This window comes from Nyctereutes procyonoides, unplaced genomic scaffold (genome assembly GCF_905146905.1).
Source record: "Nyctereutes procyonoides isolate TBG_1078 unplaced genomic scaffold, NYPRO_anot_genome, whole genome shotgun sequence".
Lineage (NCBI taxonomy): Eukaryota > Metazoa > Chordata > Mammalia > Carnivora > Canidae > Nyctereutes > Nyctereutes procyonoides.
The window spans coordinates 3577267-3597844 of NW_026575118.1; the positions used below are offsets into that span (position 1 = coordinate 3577267).

Sequence of the window (20578 nt, forward strand, 5' to 3'; positions counted from 1 at the left end):
TATTCTGCATTTGAAGAATCCTTACATACATGGAAATGAGAAATCAGAAAAGGAGAGCAGTGTGTTTTATGGCTCAATATTTCCTCTGCACCTGTATCCATGAGTCCTCTGGGGCACAGACACAGAAATGGCGCTGGAGTCTACAACCATTGGATTCGTGGGCTGAGAATGATGAGCAAGCAGTCACTGGCTCCTACAGAAATCAGCAGCTTCTAAATATTAAATTGACTGTAGCTTCCCTGTATGTTAACTAGCTGGAATTTAAATAAAAACTTGAAACTAGGGACGTCTGGGTGGCTCCACGGCTGGGTGTCTGTCTTTGGCTTGGGTCGTGATCCTGGAGTCCCTGGATCGAGTCCCACATCGGGCTCCCTGCATGGAGCCTGCTTCTCCCTCTGCCCCTCTCTGTGTCTCTCATCAATAAATAAATAAAAATCTTTAAATACAACAACAACAACAAAAAAAAAAAAACCTTGAAACTAAAAAAATGAAAATTAAATAGATGTAGCTTCATGTGTTACTGTAGTTTAAATTACTAGGATTTTGTGTGAATGTTTTTTTCCTTTATAATTTCATGTTAATCACTTCTCAGCCTTTTGGCTAAGATCAAGTGTATAATTTCATGTTAAAAATCAAAATATTACTTAACTGCTTGCTTTCCCACTTTTCCCACTTAAAATGGAAACTCTTGAAGGACAGTGACTATTTGTCTCAGTACTGTATCTCTGGTCTGGCACAGTAGCTAGTATATTATAGTGGGCAGTCAATATTTGTTGAATGAATAAATGAATCTTACCTAGATTGTTGGCCTTTAATCCACATTGGCAATGCATTCCTTAATCATGAATGTGCAACCTTATGCAGGTTTCCATTGATATCTACAAGTTAATGATGCACAATATGTATTTCTATAAAGTATTAGTGTACATTTAAAAACATGTAGATTAGACCTGTCTACATGTAAACAGGCAGGTTAAAGTTTAGGGTTCCTGTAATTTCTAGTAATAAGAGATTTGCATATGAGTATCTGACCATATGTGAAAATTGTAAGCATAGTATTTCTTTAAGTGAATCTGTTTTTGTGCTGTTATGTAGAAGAACCAGTTCTGTATTCACTGTTAGAGTTGGTATAAGTTTTAAATTCATTAAATGGACTCCTCCTTTCCCACCTGGGGGTAGATCAGCCAAAGAGAAAAAAGAGACTTATTTTAAGGCCTCTTCCTCTTCCAAATCCCAAAGGTCATGTTGCTAATGCCTTTGGAAAGAAAGGGAGATTACAGCCAGTGTATTAAGTGGTTACTTTCTGCTGACTGTGTGCTTGCCCACACATACTTGTGCAAATATACTTGTGTGTTATACTTAACACCTAAAAGAAGAATCCTTCAAAATTAGGCTTTTGTTAACAACTGTGTGAGGAGTATTTATTATTGAAATTATTTTAATATTCAAATATATAACCCTTATTTCTAATTCCAGAGTTAATATGTGACCTTTGTGGAATATTATGAAAACGAAGAAGACAGTAACAGTTACCCATAATCCCACCACACAAATAACAGCCATTCTTAACATTCTCGAAAATTTTCCTCCAGTCTTTTTTGATGAGTGTTTATGTAATTTTAGTAGGAACATTTATCAGAAACATCTTACTAAGATACTTAAAATTTTGTATAAACATCCGTTCTAATAAGTACATGATATTCACCTTACAGATAGATATACCTCACTATTTTACCATTTTCTCAATAATGAGATTTGGCATGTTTTCAGGGTTTTTGTTTTTTCCCCCTTCAGTTTTTTGATAACACAATTAATGTTTTTGAGATTAGTATCATTATTCTCTACCTTTATTATTATTTCCTGAAGCTCAATTCCTAGAATTACTAAATCCACGGGAATGGCCATTTTTATTGTGTTCTTAAACATGTATTATAAAATCACATTCCAGAGATGTTATGCCGGTTTTCATTTTAGCCATCAGTGTGTGTGAAAGTTAGCTTTTCCCTCCTTGTGAAAGTTGCTTGTCGCCAAACAACAGTCAAAAATTAAATAAATTTAAACTTCAAATAACTTTTCTTTTTCAGACAGTATATTATTTTAGCACTGTTTCAGTGTAGTTTCTTTACCAAGATCTTAACTTTTGATATAGCCTAGACTGTTGTCCAAAAGAAAATAGAGGGGCTTTTAATATTAGTAGTTAATATTTTTATCATGGAATTTTCACCCTTTTACAGGAACGGCTCTATTAATTGCTCTGTTAATATTGGATGGGAAAAAAGTCAGGCAATCCATTACCTTCCTAAAAAAGAGGTAGTTTCTTGTAACCTTTCCTTAGGTTTTAATCACCCCTGAAGTTTTGTCCCTCCCAGAGTCCACAGATTGGCTCACATATCCTATGAGTAAATACAAATGTGTCCTTCAATTGAAAGCAAAACCAGTATACCCCTTACTTATAAAGTGAGTTAAAACAAGAAGAAAGAAGAATTTAAAAACTGAAGGAAGGTAGTAAGTAAAGTATTTAGCTTTCTGAAACAATTCAAATGGGGATAGGAAGTTGGTTTTAAATGGCTTAAAGGAGATTAGGGTTTTAAAGTTGGATAAGGAGTTTGGTGCTTTGGTTTAGGCATGGCATTGCTTTTAAAAGATTACTTCCATATTTGACAACAATTCTAACTGGAGATTAAAAAGCAAATAGTCAATTTTAAAACACTACGGAATACAAGAGGGCTTCTTTTTGTTGTTGTTTGTTTATACAAAATGATTGCCTAGAGTTAACAGGCTGAGTCCTGAAGCCCTCATTTCATAATACTACTGAAGATCTATCACCAGGGAGAATCCAGCAGAGGTTGTTTAATGCACTTAATTGAGATTATCTGAGCTTTTGTTTTAAATTACTTTGGGAAAAGTCTAGGTACAAACGGCTTCTTTGAAAGGTAAACATACTTAACCTCTACGAAAAAAGGTTCAATTTAAGTTCTTTGAAATTCTTCAAACAGGCAGTAGCACCAGCCCTTATTAATTAAATGGAAGTATGAACTGAATAATGTATGAAGATTAAATCTATATACATCAGTACAAGTATTAATATAATTCTATTAATAGTGTTTTCATTATTTTACAGTCGTTTGAGAATGCAATCAAGTATTCTATTAGAAAAGCGACCCTTGACAATTTCAGTAATTTCAAAAGTAAAAATATAGTATATGCTGTTTTGGCTATAAAGTATGGTTAATAATAAAATTTTAAAAATGGATTCCTTATTTTGTTTCATCTAAGAAGCAGGTCATATTAGAGTGGACCAAGAATGGCATATACTGTATGTATTAGCTATGATAGGTAAATAGTCAAAAGTTGGTTTAACGTTTTTTGCCCTATCTTCCTCAGCTCCTTGACCTGTTTATGGTTTGGGATTGGTCTACTTATCTAGCTGATTATGGACAGCCAGCTTCTAAGTACCTTCGGGTGAATCCAAATACAGCTCTTACTCTTTTGGAGAAGTGAGTATATATCCTGAAGACTTCTTTGCATACATAACATTTTAGCATTTTGTGATTTAGTGATGATTGAACAACTAGAGATTTTCAACAAAAGAGAAATGTCTAAATGGAGCTTAAAAGCTCAGTCCATTTTAATGACCAAAACATAACCCTTTCTCTTTCCTGGTGTAGTGTCAGTGTGGTTTTATGAGATTGCTGTTTATATTGAACAGCAATATAATTGCAATATATTGTGAACAAAATTTTGACGCATCTTGTCCAATTAAAAAGAAGTTTAGGTGTTACTTTTCCCTCTCATGATGTGGCAGGTTTTCCTTTCACTTTAATCATATTTCATTTCAGGTATCACTATTAAAATTTTCAATTTTTGAATTAAAAGTGTTTATTATTTTCCCACATTTTAAAATATCTATCATGTATTTGATTTGAGAGGACAAAAGGAACTGTTTAAAATAAATGTAAATTGGGGATCCCTGGGTGGCTCAGTGGTTTAACACCTGCCTTTGGCCCGGGATGTGATCCTGGAGTCTCAGGATCAAGTCCCACTTCAGGCTCCCTGCATGGAGCCTGCTTCACCCTCTGCCTGTGTCTCTGACTATCTCTCTCTCTCTCTCTCTCTCTCTCATCTCTCTGTGTGTCTCATGAATAAATAAGTAAAATCTTTAAAAATAAATAAAATAAAACAAATGTAAATTTATTTTACCATGCCATGAAACACTACTGAGGCCACAAAAAAAAAAAAAAAAGAAAAGAAAAAGAAAGAAAGAAAAAAATGCTGCTTTAGATTTTCTAATGTTATTTTTCCTTCACCTTGTTTTGCTATGAATGTGATTTGCAGAGTCCATAGAGGGTATGTATTTTAGCATACTTCGTGGGATGATACTAGAAAATATTATATTAGAAAACTTAACATACTTTAGACTTACATACTAATGCAAAAACCCCACTTGAGGGGCAGCCCGGGTGGCTCTGTGTGGCTCTGTGGTTTAGCGCTGCCTTTGGCCCAGGGTGTGATCCTGGAGACCTGGGATCAAGTCCCAGGTCTGGCTCCCAGCATGGAGCCTGTTTGTTCCTCTGCCTGTGTCTGTCTGCCTCTCTCTCTGTGTGTCTCATGAATAAATCAATAAAGAATCTTTCAAAAAAAAAAAAAACCCACTTGATATAGAGCGTAAAATAAAGCTACTAATTTTTTGTGTAATTACTTTCTCTGTATTAGTCTCCACATTCTTTGAAGTATGTTTTTCAAGCATAAGAATTAGTATGAGATAATTCAGAGCATGCCAAGATATTTTACTTGTGACAGCATAGCTTTTAATTCCTTTTACCAAGCCTCTTCATTCACATATATTCCTAGGATGAAGGATACTAGCAAAAAGAACAATATATTTGCTCAGTTCAGGAAGAATGATCGAGACAAGCAGAAGTTGATAGAGACAGTCGTGAAACAGCTGAGAAGTTTGGTGAATGGGATGTCCCAGCATACATAGACTTGGATTGCACTCTGTGACACCAAATCTGTGATTCAACATTGATCTCTAACAAGCACGGGTCATGATAGTTTAATTTGTTTGCAGCATTTAAAAATGCAGTAGAAAAAAAGACACTGATGAGAGATGAAACAAGAAACAAAAATATCATTTGTATGGATTTTTAAATAACTGGATACTATTTTATATATGGAAAGTGTGACATTAACTTTTTCACATTTAGGGAAAAAAGGCAAAATGTAATATATAAATTAGGTCAAAGTTGTATATGAAACTGATTTTAAACACATTAGAAAAACCTTATATGCCTCTACATATAAGTATTTTTTTCTATTTAGACTTGAATGTTTTTTCTGTTGTTTTTTTTTTTTTTTCATCACTATCCAGTTTTGAAATGCCATCATGTCTGATATGGGAGTATTTCACTGTCATTTTGTGGCTTAATTTTTATTTTCATTTCAATATGATTTAAGTAGACTAAATTTTCCAATATTGCAGATTCTGAGAGGAAAATATGCAAATCTTTAAAGATCCCTGAAATCAAACTTGATTTAACTCAGTAAGAATGTGAATTATTTGTTCTGCTTGGGTGGTTTAATTTAATGGTTCTGAATATGAAAAAAATAAAAAGGTGTTTGGATTTTCTAAAAATGCAGTGTTGTTTCTGGTTAGCAGAGTTAATATTTCTAACCATATTATTTGTAGCTGACCCCATTCTAGGATTTATTTGGTTTGGTTTGGTTCAAGTTAAAAGAGGAAAGGAATGAAGTGAGGTAAACCACTTCAGGTGCTGCTTGTGCTAGGGTAGATATGTTTGTACACACAGAAGTTTCTACAGGGGTCAGGTTACTTTATTCAGATAGCAGATGTCAGTACCTATCTTTTGTATGGAAACAAGCCAAACGAAATGAACTCTGGAAAATCTAAAATGAATGTACATTTTCTTCTGTGTAGATTACCGTGGTCCAAATGGAAATACCAGTCTGATCCCAACTTTCTTTTCATTGTATTTATGCTAAATATTCCTTTTGCATTTTCAGGATTTATGCCTGTAAGAAACTTACACTTGACTCTGTAAAATAAGTGTAAAGAATTATATGTACATTTCTTGATTTTGTGAAGAAACATTAAAAAAGGTTGAACAAGCTGTAGAAAATGCATTGCTGTTGAATTTATCCGGAGGTTCCTTATTGAAAACAACTGCTTCCTTTAGAAAGACTTTTATTCCCTGGTTATTGGAATAGGGGATAGTGTCACCAAAACAAAGATATAAGCATTTTTTCTCTTCACCATCTCAATCTTTCAAGTACTTCACATTTTAAAAAATACTACATGGAAAACATGGCAATTCTTCCGGCACAGTAAAATCTGGAAGTTAGAAGAGGAGTGGTGAACAGCTGGCTCTTTTGAAGACTGGAATGTGGCTGTCCCTCGCGTGCCTTCCCCAGCCCCGCAGGGACTCAGGGCGTCTCCCTGGCTTGGGCTCAGGCGTCCCCAGATCCGGAGACACTCCGCTGTTGTACTGCTTGAAGCAGACCACGGTGGGTTCGTAGCCATGATGGTGTGAGATTCACCTTCTTTCATAATACATCTAACCCCCCTGCCACTCCCCGCCTACTCTCGGGTTGCCCTGTGGGGACCGGGACGCCAATGCCCTGGGAGATTGGAGCGCTCGGACCGGACACAAACGGAGAAGCACCTTGGGAGACCGCACGGGGTGGGGTGGAGTGGCCTTCCGAGTGGGAGGGGACGGTGAATTCGGCCCTGGAGGCCGGGAAGGCGCCCGGAGACACCCGCTGCTGGCGGGATTACGTGTCTCAGCGAAGCTTCGGGCAGCAATGACACAACCGACTTTCGCAGGGGTCCTGAGGCGGTAGATTAGAAGCGGGTGCGCAGTGCGGGTGGGGATGTGGGAGAATCTCGACCCCGGGCAAGGCCGCCATCGAAGACCTCAGTTTCTCGGGAAACTGAAACCGAGCCCAGGGGACTGCTCCCCACCGCCCACCTCAAGCCCGTCAAGGTTTGCGTGCCCAGAGAGGATGGGTACCCCGCCTCGAGGGTGGGGACGCCGGGGGCGCGGGTTCGCCCACCCGCGGAGCTGCGGCGTACGGAACTTCTGGCGCGAAACTGCAGGCCCCGCCCGGGGATCTGCGCGGGGCGCGGCCCCCAGCCCAGCCCGAGCGCCCCGCGGCTGCCACTCCCCACTAGCCCGTGGGTGAGCCCGCCGCTGCCCACCGCCTCCAATCATTACTCTGCTCCGAGCGCTTTAAATATGCATGGGCGCGTCACGTCGTGTGAATCGGGATGGGTCCACAGGGAGGGAGCCAGTATCTATATAAATGTGCCCAGGGTGGGCCGAGGAGAGAGGGAGGTGGGGCGGGGTCCCCGGCCCCGGTGATGGCAGCGCACGTTTGAACCCCGGAGAGTTGCTCCTCTCCGAGCTCTCCTCCGCTCCATCAAAGGAGACTGACCCGGGGAGGAGGAGGGCGGTACCCGCGGACGCCGGCGACCGCGGTGGCGAGGAAGCGGGCACCCCAGCGAGGGGCTGGCATTTGGGCCCAGAAGCCGTCGGACTAGAGGAAGGCACGTTCCCTAAGGGCGTGCGTGCGTGCGGTCGCAGCCGCCTTCTACTACCACTCTGCCCCTAGCGCGAAGTCCTTTTCCGAGGTTTTAAATCTCGGTTTTGGCCCGCAAGCCCCGGGCCCTTCCCGGACCAACAGGTGAGCCCTGGGCGCTGGCAGCGCCCCGGCTCTCGCGGCCCCTGCGCCCCGGCGCCGCCTGGTCCCCGCAGGCTCGCCATGTTCCCCTGGGGGCCCAGCTGCCTGTCGGTGCTGGGGGCAGCGGGCGCCGCTCTCCTGTGCGCCGGCCTGCTGCTCAGCCTGGCCCAGCACCTCTGGACGCTCCGCTGGACGCTGAGCCGCGACCGGGCCTCCGCCCTGCCCCTGCCCAAGGGCTCCATGGGCTGGCCCTTCTTCGGCGAAACGCTGCACTGGTTAGTTCAGGTGAGTAGCTCGCACCCCCGCATGGCCCCGTCTTCCCTGGCTCCCACCGGACCCTCCCCACTCACAGCATTCCCAGGGTTCCAAGCCGGCCTCATCCTGTCGCCCGAGTCCCAGGGAGTATACACAGCCCTCGCCTTTGCTCAGTTGCTCCCTTGAAGGGACCGTATGCGCCCGAGTTCTCCCCAGCGCAACCTGAACACGACCCGACACAACGCCAGGGTGAACAGAGGGGTTCTAAGAACATTCGCCCTCTACCCTGCAAGCACGGAATAGGGAATCGGGGGCACTTCTCAGCCGTGAGGCCTCGGGCGCCCAGGTCCCCATTGTGAGCCTCAGTCTCCTCACCTCACCAATGGGAACAGACCAGTGCCATCTACATTTCCATTGGGTAGTCACGGGGCCCATTTGAGATTCGGTTTTGTAAAGAGTGAGGCGCCCGCCTGGAGCGGGGAGCTGGTAGCGAGGGGCGGTTGGGCGGCCTGGGCCAGACCCCCGGCCGAGGCCCTGCGGCTCCAGCCTCGCTCCGCCTCGCTCGCAGGGCTCCCGCTTCCACAGCTCCCGCCGGGAGCGCTATGGGACAGTGTTCAAGACGCACCTGCTGGGCCGGCCGGTGATCCGCGTGAGCGGCGCCGAGAACGTGCGCACCATCCTGCTGGGCGAGCACCGCCTGGTGCGCAGCCAGTGGCCGCAGAGCGCTCACATCCTACTGGGCTCGCACACGCTGCTTGGCGCAGTTGGCGAGCCGCACCGGCGGCGGCGCAAGGTGAGCCAAGACCAAAGAAGGGGCCGTTGGGACGTCAGGCATGCGGTTCCCGGGGAACCTGCTGTGGGCCAGCCTGGGCTAGGTTTTAGGGGCACACTTTGAAGCTGGCAGGGACCCCAGGCTAACCAGTGGTGGCTTTGAGCCAGTCTCTTACCTTTTCCCGCTTTGGTTTATAAAGTCAGGACTGGGACTCAAGGGGCCTTTCATCTCCGATCTTCTCTATGTGATTCTGATACCGGAGTGGTGGAAAATCAGACTCAGAGGGACCAGAGACGGCTTCCTGGAGGAGGTGGCATCTGGAGCCTGGGTGGATGGGAGGGACTGTATACATCAGAGAGCTAGAGGGAATGGCGGGCGGGCGGGAGCAAAAGCCAACACATTTAGGTCCTGGCCCCTTGGAAGAGGAGAAAGGGACCGAAATCGGCCTTCTGGCTCCTCTGGAATCGCTGAGCAGAGGAAGCCGAACGGACCGCGGCCAGCGCTCATGCCGCGGGCCCCCCACAGGTCCTGGCACGTGTGTTCAGCCGTGCAGCTCTGCAGCGCTTGGTGCCCCGCCTGCAAGGGGCGCTGCGGCGCGAGGTGCGCTCCTGGTGCGCGGCCCGCCGGCCGGTTGCCGTCTACCAGGCCGCCAAGGCGCTCACCTTCCGCATGGCTGCGCGCATCCTGCTGGGGCTACGGCTGGACGAGGTGCAGTGTGCGGAGCTGGCCCGGACTTTCGAGCAGTTCGTAGAGAACCTCTTCTCGCTGCCCCTGGACGTCCCCTTCAGCGGCCTGCGTAAGGTACTGGCGTTCTGGCCTCAGACCTTCCTCTGGGGATCCCAGCGGGGGCTCCCTCGGCTCGCCCTCTGCGTCACCTCCCCGGCGGGACCGAGGCAGGGGCCTGGATGGGGAGGTGGTGTGGCGTGGCGGCGGGCGGCGGGCGGCGGGGCTGACCTCTGTCCTCACTCGCGGTGTGACCCGAGCGGCCGCAGAGCCTCTCTGGGCCGCGCCCGCGGGGATACGCGCCGGACCCGCCGGCCGCTGGCTTCCGACCCCGAGTCTCGGCGGCGGCCGCCCAACCAGTCAGCCCAGCGGCAAGCCGAGCGGCGCCCCTTGGCCTGGCCGCCGCCGCGTCTCAGGAAGCCCGGATGGCTGCGCAACTGATGGGCGCACGAGCGCCGCGACATTCCTCAGGCCTAGACTGGGTTGGAGAGGAGCGTGTTCCCGCTCCGCGTCCGCGGCTCGGGGCGCGTTCGTTTCCCCAGCAAAGAACCGCTGCTTCCTCAGACTTCCGAGCGACGGGACCGGCTGCGTTTGACCGAGAGCAACTAGGAGGCTGCGTTTGCCTTTCCGTTGTCCGTGAGCTGAGGCTTCTCACTGTACCGATGCCTGGGTTTTCCTCACCTGAATAAAAATAATAGTTATGTACAAAGGGGCATGCCTTAGGCTGATCGCCTTGAATATATTTTCTGATTTAATCCTCTCAACCTGCAAAGTGTTCTTCTTCTTCTTCTATTGGTGAAGAAGCTGAAGCTCAGAGAGATTAAGTGACTTCCCCAAGATCACACAGTTAGTAGGGGCAGAGGCAGGATTTCAGCCAGATCGCCTATGCTCTCAAAACCCAAGGGCTCAGATGCTTTTGCTATGCTTGCTCCCCGAATCCCCACCCCCTGGCTATCAGCTTAAAGAGGGTAATGCTTAGAACATCCAGTAGTGTTCTCTAAGCCAGAGCTTTGCTGGATGCATCAAGATGTTCCTTCCTCTCTACTCTGGTGCCCACTGCCCCTGCCTGAGTCTAGTGCAGGGAAAGGGCAATGGGCTGCCTCCACCTGACTAGGCTCTGTGCCAGGCCTGGGGACTGAGAGGTTTGTGACTCTGGGCAATTGCTTGACCCCTCAGCATCCTCCTCTCAGGATGACAGTAACTCTTTGCCTTGCCTCAAAGGTTGAAATGTGATAATCAAGAGAGAACTATGTGTAGAGATCGTGGATAAGTTCTTGGGCATTCACTGAGCCTCTACTACGTGCCAGGCATGGAGCTAAGTTGAGAAGCTTAACACCTGGATCTCAGCAAAGCCAGAAGAGCCCCAGGAGGATGTGGCGGGGTAGGTGTACAGGTCTGGCCCCCTCAGCCTTCCTGCCCCACCTCCCTTCTCTCCCCATGCATCAGGGCATCCGGGCACGAGACCAGCTGCATCGGTACCTGGAGGAGGCAATTGCAGAGAAGCTTCATGAAGACAAGGTTGCAGAGCCGGGTGACGCCCTCGACATGATAATCCACAGCACTAGGGAGCTGGGCCATGAGCTCTCAGTGCAGGAGCTCAAGGTAGGCAGTGGGAAGGTTCTACTTCTTTCTCATTCCTAGCAGGTCCCCATACACATGCTGCATTCTGCCCTCCTTGGGGTCCTATTTGGCCATAGGCACTCCTCAGGAGAGGGGGAAAGAGGAGCCATGGGTTCCAGTCATGGCTCAGCCATAGCCACTAGCTCTGTGGCCTTGGGCCAGTCACCATCCACCTCTGTAAGAGTGGCCCTTGCTTCCAGGTTCTGGCCATAAACAGCTCTGCTTTCCCCACCCCCTTCTCTGTCACTTCACACCTTTTCCTCTGCTGCTCCCCCACCACCACCACCACCCCATATGAAGGCCTCTCTATTCCTTTTCTCTACAAACCCTAGGGTTCAGGGTCAAACTACACATCCTCCTTGAAGCTCCCTCTTCTTCCCAAAATCGACATTCTCCTTCCATAAGCCACCTTGTCACCTGGCACCTTTAACCTGTTTTGCCAACAGGAGGTCTCCCCTGAGAATTAGAGCCCCTTTCCAGGTATGTGTAGAGCACAGGCAGTGGAAGTAAGGAGAGAAGCTTTGGAGTGGCCCCTAAGAGCTGTTGGAGAATGCAGAAAGGAGCAGAGAGGTTGGGGGTGCAGGGGAAAGTTAGAAATGGGAACACCCCAACCCTTCCAAAAGAACTCCCAGCCTTTCTCTGGGCCTTAATTTCCCACTTTTCAAGAGCCATGAAGGGTAGGGTTCAGCCTTAAGTTTCTTCTTTGAGTATGGGGCTAATAATCTTGATTCAGATTCTTGAGTCATGAGATCTGGAGGTATTCAGATGGTTAGAAGTAGATGAGCAAGTGGGCTCATGAGTCCTGGGAGAGCCCTCCCCTGTGAAAAGAGAGTGCTTGACAGGGCTGGTGGGCAGATGACCGCACTCCCCTAAATCAGGCATCTTTAGTTCTGGTCTGGGCCTCAGGGGCAGGCCAGGCAGATTAGGCCTAGCCAGGAAGGGTGTTGGGCCTCCCATGTGCAGGGCAGGCGGTTAGCCTTGGACCAGGTCATTCATTCCAGAGACGTTATGATGTGTCTGCCTGGCATCAGGCTCTATGCTGGGACTGAGGATATAGCAGAGACCAAAACACAGCCCTTGCCCTTGAGGTGGGGGAGGGCGGGGGTACACATTCATTCTATGATCAGACAAATCAATGCATGAACACAAATCGTGCGGGCCACCAGGAGCTGGCAAGACAGAGGGAGGCAGTGAGGGTGAGGCTGGGGCTTGGAGGTTGAAGCCACTAGGCCCCTTCTCTGTCCTTCTTGGACAGTGCAGACCTGGAAGAGGTTTAATACTCACTGGGCCACTCCACTAAGCAGGAGGAGGAAGCCACGATGCCTCCTCTGCTCCACGGAGGCCCCACTCCTGCTGCAGAGGCTTTCCTCCGCCCTCCCACCTCCAACCCAGTTCACTGTCACAACGCCCAGCAGAGGATGCAGGCAGCACCACTGGGTGGTTAAGAGCACGGGACTCCCGAGCCCCAGTGCTTGGGACTACCCTGAACACCTCTCAGAGCCTCAGTTTCCACCCCTGTAAAACGAAGGCAGTTAATTGTGTGTCACAGAATCAAAGGACTTAATACACTTAAAACCCTAAGAACAGCACACAGAATAAATTCCTAGCGCTGTCTCTGGGAGCCCTTCCAAAGCAAGGGGATAGATCCTGGTTTTGGTCATTCCTGTATGTGGCTTTCTGAAACTGCACGCTTGGGATTCCATCGACTCCCGGCCCGCGCACAGAGCCGCCCTCTGGCTTTTGCGTAACGGTAGATTTGGGCCCTTTGCTCCCCAGCCACGGGGCCGGGCGGGAGGCCTTGCGGCCAGGGCCCGCTGCCGCAGACTCAGCGCCGTCCCGGCTGTCTTGCAGGAGACCGCCGTGGAGCTCCTCTTCGCCGCCTTCCTCACCACGGCCAGTGCCAGCACGTCCCTCGTCCTGCTGCTACTGCAGCACCCGGCGGCCGTCGCCAAGATCCGGCAGGAGCTGGCGGCGCAGGGACTGGGGCGCGCGTGCGGCTGCGCGCCGGGGGCCGCGGGGGGCGGTGCGGGGCCCCGGCCAGACTGCGGCTGCGAGCCCGACCTCAGCCTCGCGGCGCTGGGCCGCCTGCGCTACCTCGACTGCGTGGTCAAGGAGGTGCTGCGCCTCCTGCCGCCGGTGTCCGGGGGCTACCGCACGGCGCTGCGCACCTTCGAGCTCGACGTAAGTGCGCGCGCCTGCCCCGCCCCCCGCCACCTGTCGCGGGGCGGGGCCGGAGGGATTGGGCCCGGGAGGTCGCCTCTCCTCCCCCCCCCCCCCGCCCCCCGCCCTCGCCTCCGCCCCGAGCCTCCGCTTTCCGCCCAGAAAATTAGCCGAGCCAGGTCCCACTGGCTCGGATGGATGGATGCACGGTTGGAATCCACACCTGGCGAGCCAAGGCGAGGAACAGGTTTTCTTCCGTGGCAAGGATCAGTCCCCTCAATTAGAACCGAGTTTATATATATATATATATATATATATATTTTTTTTTTTTTTTTGAGAGAGAGAGACAGCCAGGCAACCCACGAAGCAGGGAGCCTGAGGGGGGACTGGATCCGAGGACCCTGAGCCGAAGCCAGACGTTTAATCGACTAAGCCACCCAGGCGCCCCTAGGACCCAGTTTTAGAAGAAAAACATACTTTTCTCCGGGCAGTACGGCCCCCCCCCCTTAGCCAATGAGTGTGGGTGGGGAACAAGGAGAGCCCCTCCTCCCCACTGTGTCCCATACCCACTTCCCTACTGCCTCACAAGCTCAAGAAACCCATGCCTGGTTCCATCTCTCTGGGACTTTGGGCAATTCCTTCTTCACTCTGGGCCTCAGTTTGTTTTCTGAAAGTGGTCTTGGTCCCTTTGAGCCCTGTCAGTCAGGTGGTGCCAGGGTTGCAAGGCACAGTGGCAGCATCAGAGTGGAGCCTAGTTTTCCAAACCCAGGGTGTTTGCCTGAATGGTTGTCCCTGCAGACAGAGATTGGATTGGGTACCTCCTTCCTTGAGCCTTACTTTAAACAGTCCCTGAACATCTGTGGGGCATTGCATACCAGGGGTCCATTGCACTGTAGCTACTGGGATTCTGCAGGGGAGGAGTTCTTTGTGGAGAGAATGGAGGTCAAGAGGATAACTTCATCCCAAACTGGTGTGAGGAAGATGGTGGTTGTTAGTTAGTCTGGAATAACACCAAAACATTTTGGGTGCTGACATTTGACATGGAGCAGTCAAGTGTTAGGATGGGGACAGCACACCAGCAGAGAGGGGACCACCCAGGCAGAGGTGGGTGAATTAGTGAGGTGTTTAGAAGTGTCTTGGATGCTGCATCTTGAAATTCAAACTTCATTCTACAGTCTAAGGGAAACAGAGGAAGGGGAGTACAGTTCCACCAGGGGGAGTAGAGGGGAAGCCATCCTCCAGTTTACAGATGGGAAAAATGAGGCCTAGAGAGGTGAAAGAGGGAAAGTGAGTGTGGAAGAGCTCTTGTTTAGGCTAGGGAAGGAGGATAGTGGAAGGAAAGAGAATAGTGGAGGATAGGGTAGGGTGGGATGGGGGGAGGATGGAAGACACATTAAAAAGTAGAATAGTTGAAAAAGCTGAAGGTGGGTAGAGGAAGCATGAAGGCTGCCTTTCAACATTTTAAAGATGCCTGGGTTTAATTCCCATTTGCATCTTCTTGAAGTGTGGCCACCAGACCTGAATATTATGGTACAGTTAATGGATGGTGGGGGGGGGGGGTGTTAGAGAGTTTTCAGTTCAGTGCAAAGAAGAGCTTTCTAATTGAGCTGACCATAGAGGAATGAGGGTCCCTATCATTTGTGTTGTTCCCGCCCAGGCAGAGAGAAGGTGCGAAAGTAGAACTTAGTTCTCTGGATCTAATGTCACAAGAAAAAAAAAAAACAAAGACCAAACACTGAAACATAAACAACAGATAACATTTAGTGATCATTGATATATATGTCAGATTGTTATTCTAGTCTCCAAACAACAAAAAGGGCATTTTTGTTCTTATTTTATCAAATAAGAAACAGGCTCAGAGAGACTGAGTATCCAACCTAAGGCCACACAGCTCACGGGAGAAGGAGCTGACATTGGAACGCAGAGCGTTCTCCTAGCTTCGGGGTTAGACATTGGTTCCTGCAGACCTGGGGTGGAGGGTCGATTCAGAACTCGATTCCAAGCGCCTCTTATTCAGGCGGGTCCCCTCACTTCCCTGCAGGGTTACCAGATCCCCAAGGGCTGGAGCGTGATGTATAGCATCCGGGACACGCACGAGACGGCCGCGGTGTACCGCAGCCCGCCAGAGGGCTTCGACCCCGAGCGCTTCGGCGCGGCTGGGGAGGATGCGCGGGGCGCCTCGGGCCGCTTCCATTACATCCCCTTCGGCGGCGGAGCGCGCAGCTGTCTCGGCCAGGAGCTGGCACAGGCTGTGCTCCAGCTGCTGGCGGTGGAGCTGGTGCGCACGGCGCGCTGGGAACTGGCCACGCCTGCCTTCCCCGCCATGCAGACCGTACCCATCGTGCATCCGGAGGACGGGCTGCAGCTCTTTTTCCACCCGCTCGCACCTTCGGCGGCGCGGGATGGGCTACACCTCTGACCCGCTGCGCTTCGGAACAGAACTCGGCCAGTGGCAGCGGCGCGCTAGCAGCGCCGCCCAGCTGCCGTTTCATAGTGCAGGCTCGGGCGCTCGCTCACTCCTTCAACAAACGGTCGCCCATTGCAGCTCCGTGCCAGACTTTGAGAGAGGAGAAGCGCGCGCCTGAGCCTCGGCGCCCGGGAGAGGTGCCGAGGTCGGTGAGAAGGTGCCTCCTGCGCTCTGCGCCCTGGGGAAAGAAAGGTCGTGAGCCTAACCTTTCAAGCCTGTCCCAGGCTCTTCTATGTGGAGGACTCAGTACAGGTCTGACAAAGCAAGCCCCAAGCTCTGAGGGCTCAGCAAGTGCATAGACCTGGGGTGTAGGGGAGGGAAACTGTAGGTACCTAGACTGGCATCTGGCACATTCTAAGAGCTCTCCTACCCAACTTTCTTAACCCAACATGTCTGCTAACCCAGGATTACCAGATGCCAGCAGGGAAGAAGTGAAGAGATCTTCACTAGGAGATGCGGGGCCTCGCCTTACGGTTGCCTGGATCTTGGGGGTGGCAGGGAGAATTGGACTGTGCCAGAGACCCAGCAAACGCGGCTGGACCTGTAACCCTTGGGAGGAAGCGCATCTCAGGCCTGGCTTTGGGCTGTAGTAAGACACACCAAGAAGGTGCCCAGCGGAAGGCCCTCAGGCAGCTGACCTCGGCTTGGTGCTTGGAGGCCACTCTGCCTGTCTCAATTTCGGCAGAAACTTAGAACTGTGGGGCACTTCCGGTGCTCTAAATGGCTCAACATCACTGCTTCTGCTGGCAACTTCTTAAAAAGCAATAATTCCTACTTCAAGAACACATTTAATCTTCCCGTATATACAGGGGAGAATGGGCACATCGAGATGTCTCTAAGGTTGGACTATTTTCACACAGGTTGAGACATAATCAGAGAGGTCTGGGTTATTTCTACCAAAACTAAGAAGGCCAAGAACAAAGCTTCCTGGCAGCAGTGGAAGGAGGAGGCTAGGACTTAGCTGGGCAGCTGCCCTCTGGCTGGAAGGTGTGGGGTAGGGTTTGGAGGAAAGACATCCCCCTGAAAACAGACCCACCCCAGAGTGTGCCAGACCTTTCCTCCTGAGCATAGTCCAAGAGCTGGGCTGAGAATTATCCCCATATGAGTTGGCTGCAGGGACTTTCCCATTTACTACCTCTACCTCCTCTGTTGCATATGAGAAATAGGCAGAAGACTCCCCTGAGGAGCTGGCAGTGGGATCCTGGACTCCTTAGCCAGTGCTCTCCTCCCCCTCATCACTGACTCTCTGCTCCAGCCTCTGGGCCTGTGGCCATCACCTAGAGCTCAGCCCTTCATCCTTTCATAGTGATTCCTAGGTTGGCTTAAGGACTCCAACACAAGGGGTTTCCACCAGTGTTAAATCCAAGAGCCTCCAGTGTCGCCATTCCCAACTGCCCAATGCAACGTTCCACCCGTCTTCAGACAGTCCAGGGCAGCTGGACGTGATGGGTGAGCCAGGGAAGTTGTGGCCCAGGCCCGGAGCTGACCCCTTAGTGAACCAGAAGGAAGCTGGTGCCCTCCTGACCTTATGCTTGAGGTGGTTCCCCGGGGCCAGAAGGAAAGGAGGAAGCAGCAGGCGCAGGCAGGGTCGGTAGCTCAAGAGCTCAGCGGGCCCTTCCGAGCTCGGCTGACACTGCCGTAACCCCCATCCAGGGCAATTCATCACCTACCACTAACCACAGACCTGGCGCCAGGCCTTGGGATCGGCAGGCATTGAAGCAAAAGTGGCAGAATTGGGGCCTGCCCTCAGGGCGCTCCTGAAGCCACAGAGATCATGTTGGGGCTGAGAAGCTCCCACCAAGCAGAGGGGGCAGGAGGACTAGGGCTTGGGGTTGATTCTGATTGGGGGAGAGAAGAGCAATATGGGGAAGAGGTTCTCAGAAGCCACCATGGTGTACATGTTTCCAAGAGACCTGGTTTACCTGTCCTGGGCTCTGTACTAACTATAAGCTCCTGTAGGGGCAGTTCCAATTTCCCATTGATAATATCCTTTTGGGTAATTTCAGGGAACACCTGAACTGCTGTTTTAGGAGCTCCAGATTCTCTGAGGAAAGAGCATACTGGTTTTTTGCCCTCCTGGACTGCATCTGCTTATGGAAGAGGTAGACAATAAACCAGCAAACAAAAGAGCTCAAGAATGTCAGATGGTGCTAAGTGCTCTCAAGAAAATAAAACAGGTCTGTCATACGCAGTACCTAGGAGCTAAACTCTGCAGGGTGGGAGGGGAAGACTTCTGCAAGGAGGTGACATTGGACTTTGGAAGGAACCAGCCAGCAGTGACCTGGGAAAGGTGCTCCCTAAGCAGAGAAAACAGCAGGTACAAAACCCGGCTCACAGCCGGGAGGTTGGCAGGGGTTGCCAGAGGGGAAATGGTGGAGGAAGGGTGCTCACATGACTCCAGTCTACTTTTGGGTCTTCACTCCCCTCTTCCAGCAAAAAACTACTATTCACCCTCAACCCTTAGCAAAACCCTGTTTTGTAAACGTCTTGGAAATCGTTTGTTTTCCAGTGAACCACTCCTCCTCCTTGCCCACCACCACCCAAAAAAGCTTGGCAAGTTTTCTAATCAAAGTTCTTCTCTGGCTGATAATTTATTGACCCCTTTCCCCATTCTAGATGTTCTTTAATGATCTTCACCCTCACATCTAATCCTTTTCTGCCGGACGCCCCCGCTGGATGCCCTCTCGGGTCTCGATGGGCACATTTATTAAAACTCTTCTCCCTCCCCCAGCAATTGCGGCACGCAGGGCCCACTCATCTTGTGACCCGGCGCGCGCTGAACTTGGCGAGGTGGCCCTGCAGAGTTCACTCGGATGTCACGGTCCGGCCTGCAGGGGTCACAGGCAGGTCAGGCCAGAGGATTGGGAATGGGCCCCAGGTCACGCCCCCGCTCGCCGGTTTTGCTCGCGGGTTTTGCTCACCGGCCCGAGCTCCGTCTAGAAAGGGGCGGGCCCAGGATTTCTGAGAATTACTTCTAGCGCGTCCCGCCGGGTTCCTGCCGGTCCCAGAAGTTGGCCAGCATCGTTAACTGGCGCCAAATCGTTAGAAGAAACGACAGTGGTAGAAACCCTTCCCTAGAGCGCCTCTTAAACGCCGCGTAGGGTTACGGGGAAACTCAGCCTTCCAAACAAGCCCTTCGGCCACTCCGGCTTGCAGCGTTGCGGGGACTGTGCGGTCCCTACCACCCCACACTGTCCAATCGCGCCGGCTTTGGGGACCACCACGGGAAGGCCACGTATTTAACAGCTCATAGGATCAAAGAGTTTTCCATTTCCAAGGGACGCCTTCCAAGGCGTGCGGTGTGCTCCTGCAAAAGCCGGAGTTTCGTTTTAAACAAACGTTACTTCAGTGTTTCGTTCTGGGAGCTGCTGGTGCGTGCAGCGCTCGAACCAAGGATGCGTTGTGGGCCGGCCAGGTGGGAAGTGGGGCGCGCACGTGCACTGCCCGCGGTGTCCGAGCTCCCCGCATTGGCGGCAGTAGCCGCTGACTGCAGTTGGGCAAAGGCTAGAAGACCTGCTTTCCCGTACGGATTCCCCCAACACTCCCATTAGGGGCCGGCAGAGGCCTGGGGTTAGGGTCGAGCACCCCTCTCACCCGTGTGGCTTTGGTGGATGGGAGCTGGGAGAGCAGAGGAGGGCTCGTGTGCCCCGGGTCCAGGTCATCTTGGTGAAGTAATCTAGCGGAGCTGGGAAAAGTATTTGCAGCCAGGAGCCCCTTTCCGAAAATTCAAGACTGCCCCCGGGGTGTAGACAGATCGGGGAATTACCGCCTGCATATTCCGGAGAAGGAAAGAGGCGCAGGGATGTGTGGTGACTTGCTCAAGGTCATGCAAGCAGAGATGGAACCGGTCCTGGAGTACAGACTCCCAGGCTTTCCTTCTTCTATCTCTGTCACCCAATTTGCCCAGGTCTAGGGAATCCGCGTCCCCTCTGCCTAGCTGAGGCTGTGAGTCCCAGGGCCCTCGCAAGCCGGCGGGTTCGCAGAGCGCCGGTTCCCTACCGGTGGATGAATTGCCCCCACAGTCTCCCACTGGGGCGTCAGAGTTGAGGCTCAGACTTGGAGAGAGTTGCCCCTGGAGTCCTGAGGGACCTGGAGGCTCTCTTGTATCCTTAAGTCGGACCTTCCAGGACTTCATGAGTGCGAGTGCTGGTCTCCTTGAGGAATCTGGGGAGCTGGGATCCATGATCCGTCGATCATTTCTGAGGCCCCACCCCCACCCCCGGCTCTCGCTTAGGTCGTGGCCCTGGGCTCCTCTGCGGGATCTTCGGGAGAGTCGGGAGGTTTGCGTTTTGCTCTGCGTTCTGGACCTCAGTTTCCCCCGTGTGGGACGTGGCAGCTAGTCCGTTCCTGAACGCACTTCCCTTTGCTTCCCCAGCAGGTGGAAGGGAGCCCACGGGGCGCCTGAAAATGGAAAGCCCTTGATGGCAGCTCTGGGCTGGGACCGCGCGTCGGACCCAGCACGGGGGGATTCCAAAGGGACTGCCAGGAAGCCCGGGGCTTGGAGTTCCCGCTCCCCGGAGCCCGGGCCAGCCTCAGCCGTGGTCTCGGAGCTCCGCACACCTTGTAAGGGGTGGGGGGTGGGGGGTGGGGGGAGAGGCAGGCTGCTCCTAGCCCCGCACCCCAGGAGGCGCGCTCCGAGGGAAGCAGCCACCGCGCCGCCTCTGCCTCGGCGTGGAACAAACGGTTAAAGATTTTGGGCAGCGCCTCGCGGGGGGGAGGAGCCAGGGGCCCAATCCGCAATTAAAGTTGAACTTTGGGTGAACTAATTTGTCTGACCAAGGTAACGTGGGCAGTAACCTGGGCCGCCTATAAAGCGGGCGCGCGGCGGGATTCGGAGCGCTGGCGGCGGCGGCAGGTGGCGCGGAAGGCCGCGGCGCGCC

The 20578-nt window shown here is 51.3% G+C and overlaps 2 protein-coding genes across 3 annotated transcripts in view; both read left to right on the top strand.

Annotated features, from left to right (window-relative positions):
* EXOC6 (exocyst complex component 6) overlaps positions 1 to 6140 on the top strand; it is a 205465-nt gene extending 199325 nt beyond the window's left edge. For both annotated transcript variants that reach the window (XM_055334426.1, XM_055334428.1), the window contains 2 exons: positions 3385 to 3497; positions 4852 to 6140. In XM_055334426.1, the coding sequence (XP_055190401.1) occupies positions 3385 to 3497; positions 4852 to 4984 (246 nt within the window). In that variant the 3' untranslated portion in view covers positions 4985 to 6140. The remainder of the gene's footprint in view (positions 1 to 3384; positions 3498 to 4851) is intronic.
* A 1642-nt stretch (positions 6141 to 7782) lies between these two features.
* Positions 7783 to 15650, top strand: LOC129515509 (cytochrome P450 26C1). Its single transcript, XM_055334388.1, has 6 exons — positions 7783 to 7986; positions 8525 to 8749; positions 9254 to 9529; positions 10898 to 11053; positions 12923 to 13252; positions 15273 to 15650. Exons 1-6 carry the CDS (start codon positions 7783 to 7785, stop codon positions 15648 to 15650), a joined length of 1569 nt encoding a protein of 522 aa, XP_055190363.1.
* Positions 15651 to 20578: the final 4928 nt, after the last annotated feature.

Coding starts and splice junctions, on each gene's coding strand:
- LOC129515509 (XM_055334388.1), top strand. CDS start 7,783: ATGTTCCCCTGGGGGCCCAGCTGCCTGTCGGTGCTGGGGGCAGCGGGC. Junction 7,987..8,524: donor CGCTGCACTGGTTAGTTCAG/GTGAGTAGCTCG, acceptor CCTCGCTCGCAG/GGCTCCCGCTTCCACAGCTC. Junction 9,530..10,897: donor CCTTCAGCGGCCTGCGTAAG/GTACTGGCGTTC, acceptor CCCATGCATCAG/GGCATCCGGGCACGAGACCA.